The 22,029-nt window shown below is 39.5% G+C and overlaps 1 protein-coding gene across 3 annotated transcripts in view; it reads right to left on the reverse strand.

Moving 5' to 3' along the window:
- Window positions 1–22,029, reverse strand: part of LOC140263718 (transducin-like enhancer protein 4) — a 108,332-nt gene that overhangs the window by 67,543 nt on the left and 18,760 nt on the right. For all 3 annotated transcript variants that reach the window (XM_072358821.1, XM_072358820.1, XM_072358822.1), the window contains 2 exons: window positions 10,029–10,091; window positions 1,461–1,535 (listed from right to left, as the gene is read on the reverse strand). In XM_072358821.1, the coding sequence (XP_072214922.1) occupies window positions 1,461–1,535; window positions 10,029–10,091 (138 nt within the window). The remainder of the gene's footprint in view (window positions 1–1,460; window positions 1,536–10,028; window positions 10,092–22,029) is intronic.

Raw genomic sequence — 22,029 nt, forward strand, 5'->3', positions numbered from 1 at the left:
CACATGCAAAGCAGACGCACAGAAACTTCTACAACAAAGAAGCCAACCTTTAGCTACTTACTTTATGCAAAGAATGTTAATAGAAGGCAATATTTTTGGTTAGGTAATGAAAACTAATTGGGAAATTATTCATCTCCCACTTTCCCCACTGGAGCGTAAAAGACATACAACAAATGTTATTCATGATTCTACACGACTCGCTCTGATTCACCCTCTTCTTTCTAACGGGCACTTCAGAGGAAATAAAGGTTACTCTTTTCCATTTATATCTTCTAATTGACTACCACAGTTTTCTTGTGGTCAGAGGGATACAAAACAGAGTTAGAAACAGACTATTAAAAACAAGCTACAATCAGACCGCTGCTCTACACTACCGTCAGCAATGATCAGAGAGTCCTGATTTCCTTGTTAAAAGACAGAGGCATAATTGAAGCAATATCTTCACTTCAGATTGATTATTCTGCGACCCTTATCCACATCTTCACTCAGCAATTTGAATTTTAATGAAAGTAAATGGAATAATTAGCATTTCAAAGTGTGTTTGATACACTGAATAAAAAAAAAAAAAAAAAGGGAAAAGACTTTTATGTATAATCTATACACAAAAGAAAAAGCATTTGGGAGGGGACAGAATACGGAAAGTACAGTTGTAGCGTCTTCATTAGAATAACTTAAACAACTGCCTGCACCAGCTGCATAATTATACATGTGAATAATGTGCTATTAAGCTATGACTCTTCACCTTTATTTTATGTAGTGCTAGCAGTCGTAGCTTTTGTTATTATGCCTTTCCTCTCCAGTCATAAAATGTAAATAGTGTGGCTGCCCACACCCATAAACCTTGCAGGGGTTCCACACTGAGCCCATACCACCGGTTGTAAAGCTTGTACAAGAGAGGCTCCACACACATGTATTTTCAGATAACTGACTGCGAACCTGGCACCTATGAGTGAGCCAGGGAAAAAATACTTTGCTCTATGCTGTTCCCAGGATTTTTTTGTTATAATGAGTAACTGAATTATTTTTCCAAGTAAGCACAAATACGTGGTGGATATTTGTAGTCTCAGAAAGGTACATAAGCAGTAGCAAAGGGAGCAATTCCTTGTTAATGTTTAGTGTATCATACAAAAGCTGTTAGCATGGTGCAGAAGCAGACTAGCAGGCAGTATACAAAGGAAGCAACATGACTTAAAAGGGCCAACAGAAAACAAATATCCATCCAACTTCAGGGAATGGATACAACACAGGCATTAACCTGTTTGTCTCCTACGCATGCTACAAGCAAAATTTTCAAGCAGCAGCCACCTTTTACCAAGATCAAGCTACTGACCTTCTCCACTGCCCCCAACATTAGCCCATGTGATGGAAATGTGAGGGGAAGGGGTAGGGAAAGGGGCAGGAAAAGGGAAAGGGGCTTTTTTTTAAAATGCTATTAGAGCTGAAATGGAAAGACCACATACCCCAATGATTGCGTTCAGTTCTGCCATGGTCACTTGCTTGGCACGCTCCACAGCCTGCACCACTTGTTGCTGGTGCTATAAATGAAGATCAGAAACAGAATAAAATTATTTGCTTTCTAAAATAACTACTCAAAGATTTTTTTTTTTCTTTTTCTTTTTTTATTTTTTTTACTTTTTAATCACACGTTTGAAATAATAGTTCTCTAACACTCAAATTCTGTGTATAACGAAAGGAGAAGACTTTATTTATGCCATTACTTGTCTGGAATATCCTTGCACCAATTATGCCAATTTTACAGCCCATTTGAGGGCCCTGCCTTCTGTTCATCAGTGCGCTCCCAAACTTACATGTCACCTTTAAAAGCAAAATCACTTCCTTTACAGTCACAGAAACTTCTTGATTTAAAAAAAAAAAAAGCATACTGAAAATGAAAGGTATGTATTTTCAGCAATCACACAGCGCCCACATCACTGAAGGATATACAGATTCTCTTTGGTACATTTCAAAGCAGCTCAACCATGAGAATGAAATTTAAAATGCCATTCACAATTCTGTCAAACACGTGAAAGAGAACTAATTATTTCAATCCCCAACATGTAAATTTTAATAGCTTTAAAAAGTCCATCAAAAACACATGGTCTAATTAACAACACAGTTTACAAGCTTCAGTGGTTATATTATCTCAGTTTGAGTGATACCGTATTCCTGCAGTAAATTCAAAACTGCTGCACACTGAAAAGTGATTGGTATTTGAAAACATCAGCTACAAATAAAGTAAGGTCCTAATCCTGCAGCCAGACCTGTGTCAGTTTGGAGCTCCACCAGTGGCAAATTCATTTGTACATGCAGCTGTGTAGGGTCAAAATTACAATGAGAAATTGGTGCATGGGATGAGGAGGGCTCGGGAAGAGAAGCTGCAAGCAATTGCATGCTCAGTAAGGAGAGTGAATCACCCTCACCTTACAGACACAGACTGAGCATAGTAAAGCACCTCAAGCTCTGCTCAGGGGAGGAAGAGCTTTGTTGCACCTGGGTTTGACACACTCAGATGTGCCTGTTCCTGGTGCTCCCCACCCAGCTATCTTCATTACAAAGTGGGGACAGTCTGCCATGCAGAAACAAAAATGGCCTTGCCACTTACAGATTTCCTCTCCTAAAAGCTCCTCGGGTGAGGAAAAGCAAGTCTAAAAATCCACCCATAAACATAAGAAATGCTAACCTCTAGTACTGAAAACAGATACCAACAAATAACGAAGGAGGTAATTTAGAAACATTCCAGGAAGGAAGAAAAAAAGGGTTTTAAGGTTTGTTTGTTCTCAAGCAAAGAAGAATTAAATGAAGGAAATGCCAGGAGAGCAAATAACATACTACGGAAAACAGAATCACAGCAGTCCCATTTAGGGTTTTCTAAAGGTACAGTGCTAATATAAACCAAATCTGTCAGTTAAGAGCAGTAAATGTGAAGAACAAAAAATGGGGCTGAACATAAGCAAGTCTGTTCTTGGCAATGGGGGAAAAAAAAAAAAAGTAAAACAAAAACTGCAGCAAGTGGCATATCAACACCATGGATAACCATTAAAAAGGAAATTGCAATTCTCAAGTTTCAAGTTCCTGATGATGCATTATCTCCAGATCAACACATGGTGAGGACAGCACAGCTTATATCAAAAATGTAGCTGGGCGTTCTGTGATACGTGGCTTTGTAAGGCAAGGAGGTGACCGAAATAATTACCCCACCATACTCTGGTGGAAGTCAATTACATCCAAAAAGGATCACAGAATTTTTGATCACATCATCAAATAAATGAGAAAAATACTGATAATTAAAAAAAAAAAACAACTCTCAATTACTGAATGGATTACAGTCACCACTGGTTTCCTGTCATTTCTTAGCTAATACTTTTGCATGGAAATAAAGACAGGAATCCAGCCCTATGTATGAGCATCCTTCTTTACAGTTATAATACCCATCTACTTAAATTCTGTTCCCAGGCCACAGAGAGGAAAAAAAACAACTTCCAAGGAACCTGCAGAATTCTGGCCTGCAAATGTCAACAGTGTTACAGAAATGCTTGAAATTTTCATCTGGGCTTTGGAAAAATAAGTTGACACGATAACAGTTCAAATGGCTCTGCTTCTTTTGCAGAACGTACACAAACAGTGGATTTGAAGAGTATTTGGGAAAACACTGTTTCATTCCTAAGTGAGAAGAAGTGGAAGGGTCAAGCACCAAAATCTCTCTTTAAGATTTCTGCTGAAAAACACTTCTAGACAGAAATTCCCTAACCAACCACACAAAGCATTTTTCATTGATTCTAATAGGTTTGGGATCAAGCCTTCATAGAAAGGAGAAAACCCACGGGCCTTGTAAAACTGAACCTAAATTAGGTATGGTAGAAACAATTAAAACTCTCTGCTGCTAGCTGCTTTAAAATTGATTTAATCTTCAGTGCTATGGTATGCACAACAGAGAAAATGGATGGTCTGAAATTAGCCTCTCCATCACTTCCACCTCAGCAGAACAACCTATCCACATCCAGCTCCCTACCATTTCCCTGAGACCCTGCTGGGTCCTTGCCCCATGCGAACCATAAGCTACTTCATATCAGAGATGCAAACAACACACGTCAATGCATCATAGCAAGAAAAATCAGAGCGGCCTCCACACCAAATCAAACCTTCTTGGCATGGGGATCCAGTCCTTTGTGCATGAGGGAATGAGGGGTTTCATGTCACCGATCACAGACTGGGCAGTGCTTGGAGGTCTCTATTTGGCAGAGAGGCAAGGAGGCACATGGTGGTAGTCCAGGGATGCAGTGTGGCCCAAATGCAACAGGATGGGCAATGTAAAGGATGGTTAGCACCACAGAAGGCAGGGCAGCTGCCAGCCCAGACCATTGCTAGGGACCAGCAGAGTGCTTGAGTGCACACTCTGCACATGCTCCAGCAACCAGTGATGTCACCAATCAATAGACTACCCATCAAATGACCATGGAAAGACTTACAACTAAATGAAAAAAATACTGCAAAATAAAATACTTCTGCTTTTTTGTCAGCTACATGAAGACAGGGTGGTGAAGCACATTTTAATGACAGCCTACCTCCTTGCATGAAAGCAAATGACAAGACCATTACCTTCAGCTATGAGAAAGCAGTATTTTGCACACCAGACCAGAGCAATGAACTCAGTGCCCTGCCTCGCCTGTCACGCAGACTAGTATCATTTCTCCTTTCAAACTTCTTCCCTGTCTCTGCTCCTCATCCCTTTCTGTTTTCTGCAGGGGGTGGTGTCTGCAGTTGCCTTATGCTGGAAAATCTCCTCCTTTTGGTTTCATGGTGGGTAGCAATGACAGAGACCACAAGAAGGATGTAGGTGTTTTTGCAATCACACTGTCTTACCACACCGTCATCTAGCCCTGATTTCTGTGCATGCATTGCAGCATTGTGGAAAATAACTGTGTTTTTTGTTTGTTTGTTTTTTTTAACATATTGGAGCTCCCTGCTTCTTCCAACAACAGAGAAGTCAAACTCATGCTGATGGCAGCCAAGCGGCAAAATTCCCCAACAACCATGCAGAGGAGTTGCTGTTAAAAATGTCTAATTTTAGCCTTCCTCCAGCACCATTTATAAAGTCCAAAGCAAAAACTGCAGATAATTTATTTTGCAGAAGCAGGTAAATTCTGCTATGTTTAATTTATAATATTTTGTTGTTGTATTATCTGCTTAGAAGGAGTGCAAACCATGTCTTGCTTAGGAAATGAAGCGGTGTCATTCTGAAAGCCTGATCTAGAGACAGCATAACGAGACAAAGCGGTACTGAAAACACCAGCGAGCAAAAACACATTTACAGTGGAGTACAGCACACACTAAGAAAACTAAAAAGGACCATCAGGGTCACTGAATCCAGACACAGCAACTCAGACAACATATAATAACCACTTCACAAGATCCTAAGAAAACTGCTGGCGATATATGCATGAATTGCTAATAAGATGTCTTCCTTGGTAGAAGGATTACAGATATGTGATAGTTCCTTATACTTTCTATTTCAGCTCGTCTTGGGCAAGTCTAAGATGGAGGAAAATAGCTTTTTCTTCTCAGCCTCTCAAATCTCAGACCAATGGTTATTGTCTTTTGAATAACATTCAGGGACTATCGCTCTGCTTCTATATAATGCACATAATGATCTTCATCCAAATCTACTAAGCTTTAGAAACTCCTCTATAGAATATCAATATACAGAGGAGTTGAGCATATTATGGCCCAAGTTTATCCTGCAAATGGAAAAGTGTTTGAGAAGAAATGACTGCATTTAGGAACACACGCAGTATTTTCTTTTGATTGTTTTTTTGCACATATGCATGAGTTTGGCATCCAACTGTACTCCTAGGTCAATGTCACCACCTTGTTTTGCATGGGAACTGAAAGCTACTGAAGAGCAGAACTTCTAGCTTTTTATCAGCCTGTTCACCTTAAGGGATACTGAATCTTCCAAAATGTTTCTGATAGCCTCCTCCAGCCTACACAATGCTTGCAGTGTAAATGAGACAACTCTTGTGCGTGCACATGAATAAATAAAAAAAAAAAAAAAGTCAATATTTACCCAAAATTAGGTAACCGTGATCAAAGAACAACTCAGTCACACCAAACAAATGCCACAATCCAGCACACGTCATTTGGTACTCAGGGCACACAGGCAGGGTCAGACAGCAATAGCCACAGGCTGCACTGAGACGCACAGACATACCACGTTGACAAGACAGGAACCAGCTTCAGCCTGAAACCCACACATCTGAGGAAATGTCACACTGTGCTGCAGCTGGTATACCCAACTGAGAAGCAGCATAAATTAGCAGAGGTGTAATCTACAGCTATATACCCAAAATGAATGGTCTCTAACCAGCTAGATCATCAGAGGATGCAGACATCAAACTACCTTCGACAGCTGCACACTATCAAAATTACGTTAACTCAGTGCTAACAACCTCCAAGTATTTACCTATAGCCTGTGGGCACCTCCTTCCCCGTATTTAATAGAAAGTACCTTGAGCACACCAGTATCTCACAACATCACACAGAGGTGGAAAATGACTATTGCAACACAGGAAGTCTGCAACAGTAGCAGAAATTGAACACTGATCACCCCTGAGGTTCATCTCATGCCTCGACCACAAAGTCACTCTTTTATTGAAAAGGGGAAGTCTGTATTTCCTAATGCTATTTTTCAGTTTTCTGAAGATGAAGTCAACATAAAAACAAGACACTATTTGACTGCATATATAGGACATTTAAAAACTTTATTTTTGATGCATAGTTAGGTAATCTAAAGCACTGTAAAGCTGACTGAAGTCTTGTGTCAGAAGAAATTCCGGAATATTTTACTGGTATGCTCCCTGAAACAAAGCAGGCAGTAATACCCAGAAGGGTGACGTATTGTAATTGCATTCATTTCAAGAGATCTCTAGTGATTTTGGCCACAATTTCTTACTTCTAAGTGAGTTATTGCAAGTCATTGATTCCTTACGAAGTTAACAAGCAATAAGACAAGTTAACCTGGTGCTATTATGAGGCAATAATGTTGCCATCAGTGCATGTAACCGCTGTATTTTGTTCATTTTTCCCTCAGGCACAATACAGAGGAGTCTGATCACATTTTTCAGGCACTGTTCCACAATTAGACTGTATGCAAACTGCATAAACAGCAAAAGCACACTGCAGTTCAGTTCTCTGTTAATCTAGATGATGAAATAAAGAGGCTCCCATTAAGACACTTGGTTCTTAAAGACACAAATTAGGCAGAAACTAAGACTAGCTCAAAACTGGAGACCAGTTTTCTTTTGCCTCATCAGCATACGCCAGTACAACCTGACCATGTGTTTGTGTAATACAGGTCAAAGAATCACCAAGATTTTCTTAACCCCAATATGAAAAGTGCCACCTCCAGCAGCATTGTCGAGATATGTGAAAAGTCTTTTTGTGCTTCTGCATTCAATCCTTCTAGTCCCTCTCCCATCTTATTAAATAACCTAAAAAATACACTTGCCTCCAAGTAATACAAATGTGTACACCGGCTCCCTGGAAGTGCTCCCTTTTGTCTATGTCACCACATATAAAGTGCCTTATTTGTGAACTTTTTTTGACCTCTCAGTTTCCTGTATAGCCCAAAGAGCTTCAACATCACAGAGTATACACAGGGAAGAAGATGTAAGACTTGGTAAATAAGACATATGTAAACATCTGAAGGAAAGTTTGTGGGTCGTGGTTTTGAAAAGCAGAGGTTTGCTAGAGCAGAAACCATAGGAAGGTCTGTTTTCAGACCTAAAACTTCTTAATGTTCTGACCTAAAACCTAAAGAAGTAAATAGCAGTCACAGAGCAGAGTGACACTGGTGTGCTCAAGCCCTCATGGGATCATACTGTACCCATGACAGACGTGGGACAAATGTAATTTTTTTTTAAGTTTACAATCTCGGCCATTTCTGTTGTCTATCTACATAGTTCTTACAGCAAGCATGTCAATGAGAAGATATTGCAATAGTTAACTTCAGAGCTATTTTAAAATGATACTCCCCATGCTTAGCTTGAGGTCCAGAACGTTGTCAGTGATCAGGGCCCTCGGCTCACAGTTCAGAAGCTACTGCATATGAGTAGAAGGGAGATTAGCCTTGACTGATAAGATGAGAGAAATAAGATGCAGAGCCATCACAGTGCCTCCTCTCTTTGCACTTAAGTTGTGCTAATTCCAGCTTTCAGGAGGACTCCTGGTTGATGCAGCTGAAGGGACCGGAGAGCAAGACAGAAAACAGGGCAGGGAAATAGGAGTCAGAGCTCACATAAGCAGGATGCCACTAATACTAAGAGCTCAAAAACTTAGTGTATTTTCTTTTTTAAAATCCATGTGAGCACACAGAGGGGATGCAGGCTAACACTTCCAAAAATCGAAGCTGAGGGCCAAAATCTGTCAGTCACTGTGAACCAAACATGTCTCTCTTCAGATGTACTTCTAAGCTCACTTTCTCCATGGCAAGAACCATGCTTGCTCCAGGAGAAACAAGCTGGGACCTGGAAGCAGAGCAAGCAGAGCAGCACAACCTGCTATTACCTACTGCAATAATGCTCTGTTCAGGAACTCTTCTGAAAATAGCAGTCCCAGTAGGAGTATACTGGTACAAAGTTTCTAAACACTGTACCACATGCTCTGGAAGAGATGTCTCTGTCACAGAAATGCTGATCCTGTGCCATTGCCAAGATCACAGCTTTGCCTGCCAAGAACTCAACCCTGCCTTTGTTTCAAAATCGTGACATTTTCGTGCTCACTTTAGCATGAGTATGAATCAGCTTTACACCTCATTTTTATATGCTGTGTTATTCCTGTGCAGCAAATGAAAACCCAAGACTAGAAGTACAGTGATTCTGTAGCAAAGTACAGAATCAACAGTTACTTGATTTAGAACCATGCAGGACTTGAATTCTGGTCCCCCAGCAATATAACTAGATTATTACACATCATTTAGTTACCACTAATCTATCTTTAAATGCAAAGAGCACTGCCACGCTCGCAAACATTGCCAGGTTCTAGTTTTGATAGTTTTGACTTTCATCTCAAATACTGGCAGATGCGTGCATGCACATACACATGCACACAGCCTTTAGAACATACACAGAACTAACAGCTCCCCTGAAAAGCAATGATACTTTACAGGACAGTTGAAAAGGAGAAAGAAAAAGAGTTCTAGCGCATTCTCAGGCACAAATACGATGTTTTATGGATGCACTACAAAGAATTACTGCTTCCATCTCTGACTTCCATACTACAGCAGCGAAACTTCAAATTAAACAGAGGCACACACAACTCCTCATCTCTTGCCCCAGAGGGGTGGGCAAGGGAAGCCATCACACGCCCAATATCTCCTTTCATGAACCACACTGACCAAATTCCAGTGTCCTTCAAAGTATCTACTGAGCATTCAAGATAATACCAGCATATCATAATTTCAAAAAAAATTAGTGCTTACAGAAATCAGCTTACACTGAGTTTCAATGTTTTGTCTATATTGCAAAAATACACTGAAATAATAGAAGTATTTCAAGGTAAAATCTAATCAGAGATGAGAAAGCAGGCAGAAAAATATTGCATTCGTAGGTCTGTGGAACATCACTACTCAGTACACCATAACAGAAGTTTCTGCTGAACTTCAAAGTCTTCTGCCAAGAATGTAGCACAAATCATGCCTTCCTACCGTTTTGGCAAGCCACCCTCTGATTTCAGATTGACAAAGTCAGAACTGGGAGCAAAACTGCATTTCCACATGACAGCAAAATATTTAAACAACTAAAATTTTGTTTAACACATCATAACACTCTCCATTTCAAGTAAGTATGTATAAACTACGTTATAATAGAATTGGAGAAGATAATTAAGTTACAATGAGGATAGCATACTGGAAAGTCAAATGCAAGAACTGTGAGATTCTTAAGTGAACTGTCTCAACACGAAGTCCCGCTTCAACAAAAGGGACTGTAACAAGGCAACTGTTTAGACTGGTACGAGTACAAACTACTACCTACCTCTTGGGACAGGAAGGGAATGACTTGTGCACATATAGCATTCAGCCTCTTGACAATTTCTGCCTGTAAATGACAAAGAAAAAAGAAAAAGTTTAATTATATAAATTCTCAGATGCAACGTGAACACAGAATACACATTTTTTTATTTGTTTGCTTCCATCTCCAGCCCTCCTGGCTAGGACAGCTTAACATTTATTTATTTTTTTTTTTTAATGAAAAAGTCTTCAGGAGATGTAACATGAAGATAAACAGAATACTGTGGATTGCTCTGAATTCTCTCCCAGGAAACAAAGGAAGCATCACTCCAAATTACAGCAATGTCAATGTAAGTAAACAAATAAGCCAGTTACTTCTGTATGTACACTGTGTTTCATGTGAACATTAGCAACACAGTATACAACTCCACTGATAATCATTTTACCACATAACTTACAAGGTTAGATGCTTTGCACTACAGTGTTGTATTTTTGCTATGACCAAACTCTGGATTAACAGTAGTTACTTTCATGAAGCAACTGTGATCAGAAATGGGTAATAAACAATGTTTTATTTCCAAACGGCAGAACAATTCTTATTCTGTGTATCTATTCTGCAAATCTCAACGGAGATACAAGAATTACAGCTTGGGCAACAGAATATTTATAAAGTAATGCTGACTTTCTTGCAATAAATTGTAACTTTCTTACAATAAATCATAACCAGGGTCAGTTTCTCACTATACAGTAGGACAGAGCATTCTTCCTGCAGAATAACTAACCACGTGACAAATATGTACAAACTTTTGCAATCTGGGCTTCCTTCCTTTACCAGCAACCCCTCCAGCTTTTTTGCTATGCAGTTCTCCAAAATGCTTACCCTTAGAAATAATCCTGGAACAGAACGATTTAGAAACAGCAGTAAAATGAGAGAACTGTATGTAAAATAAAGCTGTGCTCAAGGATTACTACAGTTACACAGCCAGGTAACCGGAATGTCTGGTATGCTGGAGGTAAGGTACATGTGAAACTAACTCTGCCCCCTTGTGCATACTGTGAATACACTTTTGAATTCATACGCACTATTTTTCAATATAATTTCTTAATTTCTCCAAAATCCATTAAAACTCCTACAGGTTTTCTATATATCAATCTCTATGCTGTACCATCCCAGCAACTTCTCACTGATTTTCACAGCTCATGCAAATCCCCGTGTCATTAAATTTATGCATTCTAATACTTATTTGACATTCATATACTGTTTTATTAGCAGCATAGTCACCTTGAATAACACTTGAGAACATGTTCAATCATCACCTGGTTGCAAAGTTCTATACATGCCTGTAATATTCTTAAAAACTTAAAACATCTCTTTAAATAGATAGTGTTTACTATACTATTTTATTTGTTCTACTCTTATGAAGTCCTTGTTACATAAAGCAATGCAAGGAGGCAAAAGGTATGTGCCTAAATCCAGAAAGAAAGGCTTCATGATCTAGTACTGCATTACTTGAGAAGCAATGTTTGATAAAGGCATTGTAGAACATAAGACAACTCACAATAGTTCCAAAGTACCTGCGCTGTAGTGATTCAAGTACCATTAATTCAGTCATTTCCAAATTTGGGTTCCCAGCCACACTTTTGTATTTTCTAAAGCAATCTCCTGAGTGCCTTAAAACCAGAAAAAAACTACATTCCTGCTCTCAGAGGCTTTTCCACATGAAGAAAAAGCCCCCAAACACCACTGTCTCTGACTCATAGAGAAGTCTCTCTCAGACATTCAGCTGGTTAACTCTGAAAGGCTTGGGGATTCACAGATTTCAAGCCCAGAAGGAACTGTTAAAACTGTCTTATCTGACCTCCTAAGTAACACAGGCTTTAAAATTTCACCTACTTCTCCATCAAACTCATAAATTCTAGTTTAGCCAGAATATAGCTTAGTCAACCAAAATAATTTCATTCAAAGTACTTCATGGCATGTCTCCTAAATTAAGGTATTAAGCTACGGTGTTTTTATTTTAATCACTCCCCTGTCCGCACAGAATTATATGCCTCTTTAACTGTTCTTATGGCCAAAAAATACATGAAAAATGCTTTCTCAGTATTCACACAGAAATTCACCTCAGGCAAATCTTAAGCCTGGACAACATTGATACAAAATGTTACTTGCAAAAGGTTGTAAGCAGTTGATATAGGGAGCAGCAGCACCCACAGCTTTAACAAACCTCTTGGTCTGCTGGATGCAAAACTCTCTTCTACTGGATGCAGAACAGTGGTAGACCTCCCAGGAGAGAAAGTGAGCTGAGCAAGGCGGCATCCAGCCCCACATGTACAAGAAGGAACTCACTGAGGGTACACCAAGACACCCATCAGTATTTCACAGCTGGCCAAGGAGGCTTGCTAGGCCAGTCACAACAGTCAGGTAGCTTTCCTAGGCACAGACGCACGTAAAGACTCTGTCCTCATTAAACTGGTCTTCACTTCTTCAGCAATGAGGTTTCCTAGTTGTGTGGTTATGTACACAGTTATGTTTTAACATCTGCAACTCTATGTTTAGATAAAAATCACAGCAACTTCCATAAATACAGTTGCTCTGAATCACGGAATCATAGAATTACTCAGGTTGGAAAAGACCTCAAAGATCATCAAGTCCAACCACAGCCTAACCATAGTACCCTAACTCTAACAACCCTCCACTATAATCATATCCCTGAGCACCACATCCAAACAGCTCTTAAACACATCTTAAACACATATGGCAGATTTTCCAAGCCCTTCACAAGCCTCCTTGCCCTTCTCTGGACCTGCTCCAGTACCTCCATGTCTTTCTGAAGCACATGAATGATTACTAAAAAGTCTTGGGAAGGGGAACAAAAGCAGGGAGTACTCAGGAGTAAGTGCTCCGCACCATCTCATGGTGAAAGGTAGTGATGGAGTCACCTGAAAAGCAAGCTGGTACACCAGCCCTGGGAGCAAGGCACTTCAGGCGGCGCTCAGCAGCAACAGAGTAACTCAACCAAGCAGCAGGACTTCGCTGCAGGACTATAAAAGTACAGCTGCCTACCCCTGGGTCCACATACTGGAACAATAGAGTGCTGGGTACCTGTGCAAATGCTAGGAAGGTTATAATGCTCTTAAGTCCAAGACCTCAAAATTTCCCATCTGCATTTGGCTTCCAGAGCTCTTCAGAAAGAGCATACAATCTGCTTTATTACTCCACAATGCTTAGGCTTGGCTCCAAAGTAACTGCACTTGAACATTCACAGAATATTACTGTCTTTGGGTGCCCCTCGCTACTTCTAAATAAGATTCCAAGAACCATAAGACAGACACTGAGCTATTACCGAATACGCAAGGATGAAGCCTTTCCTAACCCCAACCTCACAAACATTTTGGAAATGACTAGCACTTATTAACCCTCCCGTACCTGCCATTTTTGCTGCTAAGACTGTAATTCTGCTTAGTTAAGAGAAAGAAAAAAACCAGAGCTCCCTTTATACCCAAGTTAAGAGAATGGTCTGCAGATTAAAGATCACCTGCATTTGTGGAAGATCATGAAATGATCTAAGAAGTGTTGCCAAAAGCAACAGGAACACACCACAGCCAACTCTTCTTCCAGATGGCAGCCATGCTGATACTCCACAGACGTGTGGGACACACACAACAGAGACATGGCAGAGTTTTGCCTCAGAGTCTAGTAGTGACACATGATGCCTGAAGCAGCATATGAAATTTTCAAAGGGATCTTCTTCTTCCCCAAATTTTGATAGAAACAATCCATCTATATCATAATGTAACCACCAGCAAGTGCTTATAGCAAGAAGTATGGACAACTGGTGTGCACACACAGCAAATTTGTTAACCTACAGCAATAAGCAGATTACCAGAGGAAGAAGTAGACTACATGATTTGAGAACTTAAATCGCCTTTACACACACGTGAATAAAAAGGCGTGAAACACATTCTGATGCACCCCACATACTCAATTAGCCAAATGCAAAAGGTAAAAGGCACTTTAAGCAAATGCTTACTCCCAGTGTAAGGACGGCAGGACTGTCAGAAGATACTATTTGTGCCGCTTGAGGAATGGTGTCTGCATTACACATTTCCAGTGGTCCGGAACTGAATAGTTAACAGCATTCAGTGATGTCAGAATATTTTCTCATTACTGTGTTCCATATTAGGTATCAAATTAATGATCCCAAAGCATAACTGCTCAAGAAACAAAACACATCATTTATGTATTTTTTTTGCTTAATGTGAAAAAAAAAAAAAAAAGCAAACGATGTTAAGAAAAAAAAGAAATAATAATAATGTAGATCATACATTTTCATGTAAGTGAATACAAAGTATCCTGTCTTGACAATGCAACTATTTCTGCAATTAACTGCACAGAATAATACTACCACAACACACTCAATTGTTTATTGTAACGTAATAAAAAGGAGCTAACTGACTGAAGTGGGTTTCTATCAGGCCACCGTACAATCCAAAGATGAGATGGTAACTCACACTAGCACCTCCATAGGCCTGCTCCATTAGACCAGGCCTGAAAACTCCCCACTTTACATAATGCGCTAAGTTAGAGATAGAACAAAAGCACGAGTGTGCTTTATATTCCCACGTGGACAAAGACTTTTGAAAAAAAAAACACATTTAAAAACCAGCATAAGGAATTCTCTTCTCTTAGATGCTGCACCAATTGGTTTTCCGTGATCAGCCTAATTGGCAGGAGAAGGAAAAAGTATGATTTCATAAAATCGGGCAGCCAGTTCCTCACATTGAACGCTAAAGTTGCCTCAGAAACACTGCTGCTTCCACGGCCAACTAATTTTGCCTCCTTTTTCCCATGGGACCAAGCCTTAGAGAGGCATCATTTATTTACAGGCCTTTCCACTGGGCTCCAGTTATCGGCCAATAATGCTGAGGACACACACTTCTAATGGCCTATGTTTTGAAACCAAGTCTAATCTAATGGCGCAGTGCCCAAACTCCTTTTCCAGCATAGCCATTAAAGGATGTAGGTTATTGCTGTTGTCACCATTGATATTTGTCATTGTAATGTAATTAGGGCCCTAAAATGATGCATTACAGCCCTTGGCACAGCTTCTATTAAAATCTTTTCTTCTGCTCACTGAACTGCGACCTGCTTTCTGATGAATAACAGACAGACAGCTTTAGGGTGAGGAGCAGATTCATCAAAGAAGTATTCTTCAGCATTGGAAATAAAATAAATAAATAAATAAATTGTGGAAGGGAACTCAAGAAGAAAAGCACAAGGAAAAAGGAAGAAAAAGCACACGGCACATTTGAATTTCATCTGACCACTTGAAATTCTGATTGCATCTGATGAATCTTTCTTAGGACAATATATTCTCAGCCTGTGAATCACATGGTTAATCAGGGCTCTAATCTGCTATCCATCAGCCTATGCCAGCACTGTAACTTCCAATCAAATTTATAGGTTATGTGGGTCACGCATCCCTGAACAGCTACATTCACAGATATCCCATTTAAACCGGCACAGATTCTGAAATGCTGTTGTTAGGGTTACTGAATGTTATAATACTATTCAAAGCTTTATGAAAGCTCCTGATAAACAGCTGCTAAATTATTGCCTGTGGATACAGCGTGATGCTCTGAAATAGCATTAATGGCCCAATAAAAGGACGATTGTTCATGCCAAAATATAAAAAGGATAGCTTTTGCTGCCATAGTTTGTCAAATATGTTAACAAACACAGACACTTCTATTACTCCTTTCCCTAAACACAAAAGATGTTTGGTTTTGCACAAGAACACACCAGCACGGAACCATAAAGGATGAGGGAGTGACAGGCAGCAAAGGTTCAAGTCAGAATTGTCTTTCCAGTTATCTAATGCAGGCACGTACTGTTTGCTCCCTTTAAGAGGCACTGACAAAAGACACTATTTTAACAGTTTTAAGCTCTTTTCACATTTATTTAAAATAAATAAATAAGAATCAGTAAGTCTCTATTAATTACAATGCTGACATGAATAATTATTAACATTTATTAACCATGATGTTAATAGGTATTTTGTTTTGTATATAAAGACATAGCAAAATCACTTCCGGAATCTTGTCCAAGCAAGGGAATTAAGACCAGGACCGCTCAACAGTCCCTCTACAGTATGAAAACACAGATCCAACAGAAGGGCAGCTGCTTAACTCACTCCTCAATTCACTAAACATTTTTTGACTAAAGCAGCGAAGAGCAACGTTAAAATGATAATTAACTGCCCAAACATGCAGACAAGCACTGTACATAAAACCGACCTCTAAGCACACAAAAGCCTGGGTATTTTTGGAAAACGTTCACCAGATAAACCAGCAGGTAAGGCTGAACCTGAGCTCCCAGGAGGTAGCCCAGCCCAGAACAGCGGGCTTGCGGTCCAGCATCTAACAGCAGCACACAGGAAGAGGCGTGTGACAGCCCATTACTTGTTTACAGTAACAGCTACGAGTTTGGTCTGATTCACCCTTGCTGCACACCACTAAAACTGGACCTGAGCACATAGCAAAATATGGGAACATGTTTCAAGTGTCTCACTAAGTATTTTAGCATGTATCCCAACTCCTAGCACAACTGGAGCCTAAGAGAAAAGCAAGAATCACATAAACTTCAGATACTGAAATACTCAGAAATGTTCTGATACACAAGAAGTTGAGAATCCTTTTGCTGCTTTAAAAAAATTCCATATGCATTCCTTTTTAGCAGAGAAAAAAAAGGAAATTGGGATTTTATTTATAGTATATAAACTTCAGGAAAAATATTTCCACTATATTTCATGAAGTTCCGTAGTTATTACAATTATAAAAAATTGCCGGTAAAGAATTACCACTGGAGGCTGTAGGTCTGTCAGTGGAATGGAAACAAAACTACTATATATGTATTGTTGAAATAAAACAAAATAATAAAACACTATTGGGAAACCCATTTCAGCAGCCAGTAGGAAAAAGAATATATGCAATTACACTTTCAGAAAAATAATCTGAAACAACTGTTATTTCAAGTTTAATTTGTTTTACACAATGCAGCCTTTGCCAAGAAGATCAATCTAGTTTATTAAGTGCTTACCAAGAACACGTACACACACCCATAGTATCTAAACAAGCATTTCACAAATTAGTGAGGAAAAAAAAACAACAACATTATTACAGTGTATGAGACATATCATGATCCTGAATAAAACGAGCAAAAAAGCTAATCTTAGTATTTCACAGAAAATTAACTCTTCTTTCATAAAGAAGAATGTGTTTTGTTTTAATCACAGACCGCTGTCTGGAAGCACTTATTCCACTTCTACAGAACTGGAGAAAATATTGCAACCCCTGAATATAAAACTCCTCTTCAGCCATAAAGGAACACTGTTTGGAAACCAATCTACAATCTAGCCCTGTAGTCAGAGAGAATAGAAGGCAAAGATCTCTAGCAAGAGGGACATTAAACTGAAAATTTCTTCTTCACTGCATGCAATGAGCAATGCAATTAAGTATGCAACAACCAGACTCTGCTAAATAAACAGTGCCATATTCTCCCCTTTGCTGTCCTAATCAACCTTCTATGACAAACATCCTAAGACCACCAAGTACTGTAAACTCAGTACTTGCAATTCATAAATTAACTTAGGTGCTTATTTTGCAAAAAGTACCAAAGACATCAACATGCACAATAGACTGTAGAAGCAGAATTTTCCAAAATCAATTTACTAGCATACATCCCAATCCATGGGCTGCTGAAATGAACTGATAAGACACGGCTTTTATTTAATGTCTCAAGAAACACACAGAGCTGAACTGAGCAAGAAACGATACATTCTGAATCATTCATGATTAAGACAATAAAAAGCAAATCAAGTAAGGTAACATGAAGACACTCAAAGCCTGTCACTTGAGGAAGTCATGTTTTTTATCAATATTGACTTCTGCATGCAAGTACCGGCACAGAAACGCAAAGCTTGGAGTCCCTATAGACCTTCAGTCCTGGAAAGCACCCAGAAGAAAGGCTGCAAATGGAATTTAAGATGGCAGAAACTGGCTTCAGCTTCTCCTCTTACAAGACAGAGGGAAGTGACTTGCTCAAAAAGCTGACTGAAACAATTAAGAAGGAGATACTGCAAAGTAGGAGGAAGTGCTGATTCAGGACAACCTCTAGTAGAGCACTGTAGTACTCTAGACAGTACTGTCCAGCTACTTCGCAGTAATCATCATGGCATTTCACAAGCATACATATTTTGTGAATTATTGCCTCATACTATAAGAAAAACAAGTTTCCAGCTTTCTCCATAGGATAACTCCTATGGAGATACGATAGGAGTCCAACTTCGTAGCTGGGTTCTCTGGAGGCTATTTTAAGCTTATAAACCTCTGACATCCCACTAAGGCACCTACAGCCCTGAGTTCAATCTTTTGTGTCCCCCATATAGTTGGAATTAGGTCAGCTTCCCATGCTAATGTCTGCCCCAACCACTGACATGCAGCTGCACATGCACAATCACCACACTCTTGCCACTTGACCCTTCCCCCCACAAGTCCTCCACACAGCCTGACCACAGTTCTTCCGCACCTGCTGGAAGTGACACAAGCCAGTCTAAGCTCACCCATAGAGCTACATGTATATAGTGGTTTTAAAGCCTACTTTTATCAGATGCAGAGAATTCCCTATTCATTTACAACACAAGTTCATGTTCAGCTTCTCAGGAGTAGAAAGGGAAGTACTCAAAGAGAAATACTGCCAATCAGTAGTTTCAATCTGTACATCGTAAAGAGCCAACAAAAGGTGAGAGTCAAAACCTATTCTCAGTGGGCTTATGCTTACCTTGAGACGTCCTTTACCTGCCTTGGAAAAATATTAATGAGACAGCATTTCAGCAAAACCAGATTGCTCTACCAGAGCAATCCAAAAGGATCCATGCTTTTAAAATTCATGCACTGCATGATCAGGAAAGGGAACACTGATGTTATTTCAAAACGTTACCGAGAAAGAAATACTAAAATCATTTTCCCTCTACAAAAGAGAACTGCTTCAAGCATCCAGTTCTCATTCCTGATCTCTACCAGCAATCATCCTTCCTTGGCAAGAACACACAAAGGAAGATTCAGAAGAAGCTACGGGCAACCATTATCCTACAGATTTTCTTTGGCTTCAGTGCCTCCTTTGGAACAGCACACATCCCAAGTTATCACTAGGAAACTGATAAGCTATGAAGGCTCAGAACTGTACCAGATTTCCAGTTACATGTCTAAAGTCTAAAGCACTGCTTTTCCCTTGAAGCTTGCAGAAAACACTGCAGCCAGTGTTAACACATAGTACTCTGCTTTTCTCTAAACAAAAAATATTTATTTTCTCTAGCAAGTGTTGTGCTATTCCAGATTTCAATGACCTACACACATAGAGCTGATCAATGAACTTATTAAAGTGCTTAAAAAAAAAAAAAAAAAAAAAAAGTCCCTCATAATAACAGAAGCATCATGACTACTGAATTCAGTTTATTCCTTCCAAACTCACCTTCATACATACCTGCATGAATCAGGCTTTTTGCATTAAAAAATAGTCACTTCTACTTCTCACTGCTTTTGCTTACCCATCTCACCCTTACAGGCCATGAAAGCTGAAGCACATAGTCAGTCTGATTCATTGATAAGTGCATTTGTTTATGGTTGCTTCTATAAATGATTATACCAGGGATCAGCACACTTGCACACAGTGTGTTTGTTAGGTCTAGTTACACAAATTCTGCTAGAAAGCTGTCAGATTCCATCTCCAATCCCTCATCTCCTTTTCCTACCCAGAGATTTCACATAACAGGGGGTACGGTTACAAATTAGTTGAGAAATATAGCAAAAACATTCTTATTTAAGGGCAGGTAGTCTATGCCAAAGAAACATTTCAGCTCCTTTTTCTCTACACCTTCCTCTTGCATTACAATAATGAGTAATACTCAAATGCAATTTCCATACATTAAGGTAACAGATTTTTGCATTTAATTTAGTAGATACAAATCTTTTTAAGCCAATACACAAAAACATATTTTAATAATACCCCCAAAGAGATGAAAGAACAGTGAAGTGGATTTTATAGTAGAGTTATAATCAAGCATCAACTTTGGGATCTTGGTAATGACAAAAATACAAACAAAATCCAGAAGTTGATTCCTTCTGAAAATAACTAAATGGTTCATACTCTTTGATGGTACTAGATCAAGTCTCAGCTACTGGAATCAAACTACAGACACCTCTCTCCTCTTCCCACATACAAATAATTTGTTTTTTTTCAAGAACAGAAAAATGAAAAAAACATAACACTAAGAGCATGCAGCAAAGCCCACGTGCTTTTATTATCAACTTAATTGTGAGTTTCAACTTCGGGCACTGATTCTTGATTTCCTCCTGCTTTGAGATGACAGCACCACACTCCCACAGAAATACCAGTCACGAATTTCCACATCACAGTACCCAGAAGGTGGGTCAGCCCAGGCTGAGCTGACACCCATCTTGTCACTTGGGCCTTACTCCACACCACACACAGTGGCATGGCCAGCCAAGACCCCACTTCCTTTTTACTAGGGTAGGCTGCCTGCAGAGTAGGTGGGGTGGTATTACAGAGCTAGAAAGATGAGAGTTTCACCCAGGAACAAATCCTGAACTTTCTACTGTTGTACACATCTCCACCACACAACCTACATTGCTTCATATCCACATTAAGCAAAATGTGCACTGCCACCATTAACTTAAGAGGAAGTCATTCTTGCCGCAGCAAAAAGCTGCTTGCTTTTCTGTGAGCAACCACAGAGTAACAGTGTGCAGCTCTGACTCCCATTGTGGAGAAAATATTGATATGAATTGTCAGGGCTTATAATTTCAATCACTGTGGATCATAACTGCCTCTGCTCGCAATAACTCTCTTTCGATTTCAGCATTTCTGCAACTGGAGTTTCCTACAGCACTTACTATTTTTCTCTTAAGTGGAGGAGGACTAGGAAAGAACAGGTAATTTTATCCTTCAAAATGTGAATATCTAACAAGTGGTAGTTTCACTAGTGAAGTACATCTAAAATAATCAGGCAGTTTACAATACTCCTTTTAACCTTCTAAGAGGATACATTTGCAAAGCAAATGTTAAGACACTTGTAAGACATGAATGCGTAATACATCCAGGAAATTCACTTGTCCAAGACAGCTGGATACACTAAGTACATCTTGATATTCAATTCATTTGAATGGCATTCCCCCAGTAAAACTCGTGCCAGGACAGACTCCGAGTCAAGCAACACTAAATGACATTCATCTTGAAATTACAGCACTATTATTGAAGTTTTCAAATACATTTCATCCATGAAGGATTTCTACTTAACATGAACTTTTTAACGAAACATGAAATTTAAGAAAATGCTATAAAAAGCAGAACAGGAGGTTTGGAGCAATGGAGAATTATCTGGTGGGGAAATGTAGATTTCATGAAATCTATTCCAGTGCTGTAACTCCCTGTGAGATCACACTTTGTGTGGAGAGCTACTATGAACTGCATTAATTTCAGACAAATGCTCAAGGTGCACCATATGTTAAGAATGCTCTTCATCATTCTGCATACACAGACTTCAATAAAAATGTCTAGAACACAGAAAATAGGTCAAATGCAAGCAATTGAAAAGGGTAAGTGATCAACTCGATCAACTCTATAAACGGTTTAACTGTATGATAACAATATCAACGCATTTCTCCTTCAACACATTGTCACTCAAACAGGATTCCTTCACAGTCCATCTCAGCACCACAACTCCTCTGCAAGCATCTGGGTCTGAAACACAGGCAGCACTCTCACCACCATCTCTGCCTGGGAGATTAGCTAGACAAAGGCTTTGGCTGTAGCTTCCCCATGCACTGTCATATAACAGGCTCTGAAGGGGCGCCCACTTCTGCCTAATCTAGCTGTTCCTTTTCACCACCCCTGTGCTGCCAGTGCTGCAACGGGCATTGGGTGAACCAAATGAGGAACACACCCAAAT

The sequence above is a fragment of the Excalfactoria chinensis genome, chromosome Z (genome assembly GCF_039878825.1).
Source record: "Excalfactoria chinensis isolate bCotChi1 chromosome Z, bCotChi1.hap2, whole genome shotgun sequence".
Taxonomy (NCBI): domain Eukaryota; kingdom Metazoa; phylum Chordata; class Aves; order Galliformes; family Phasianidae; genus Excalfactoria; species Excalfactoria chinensis.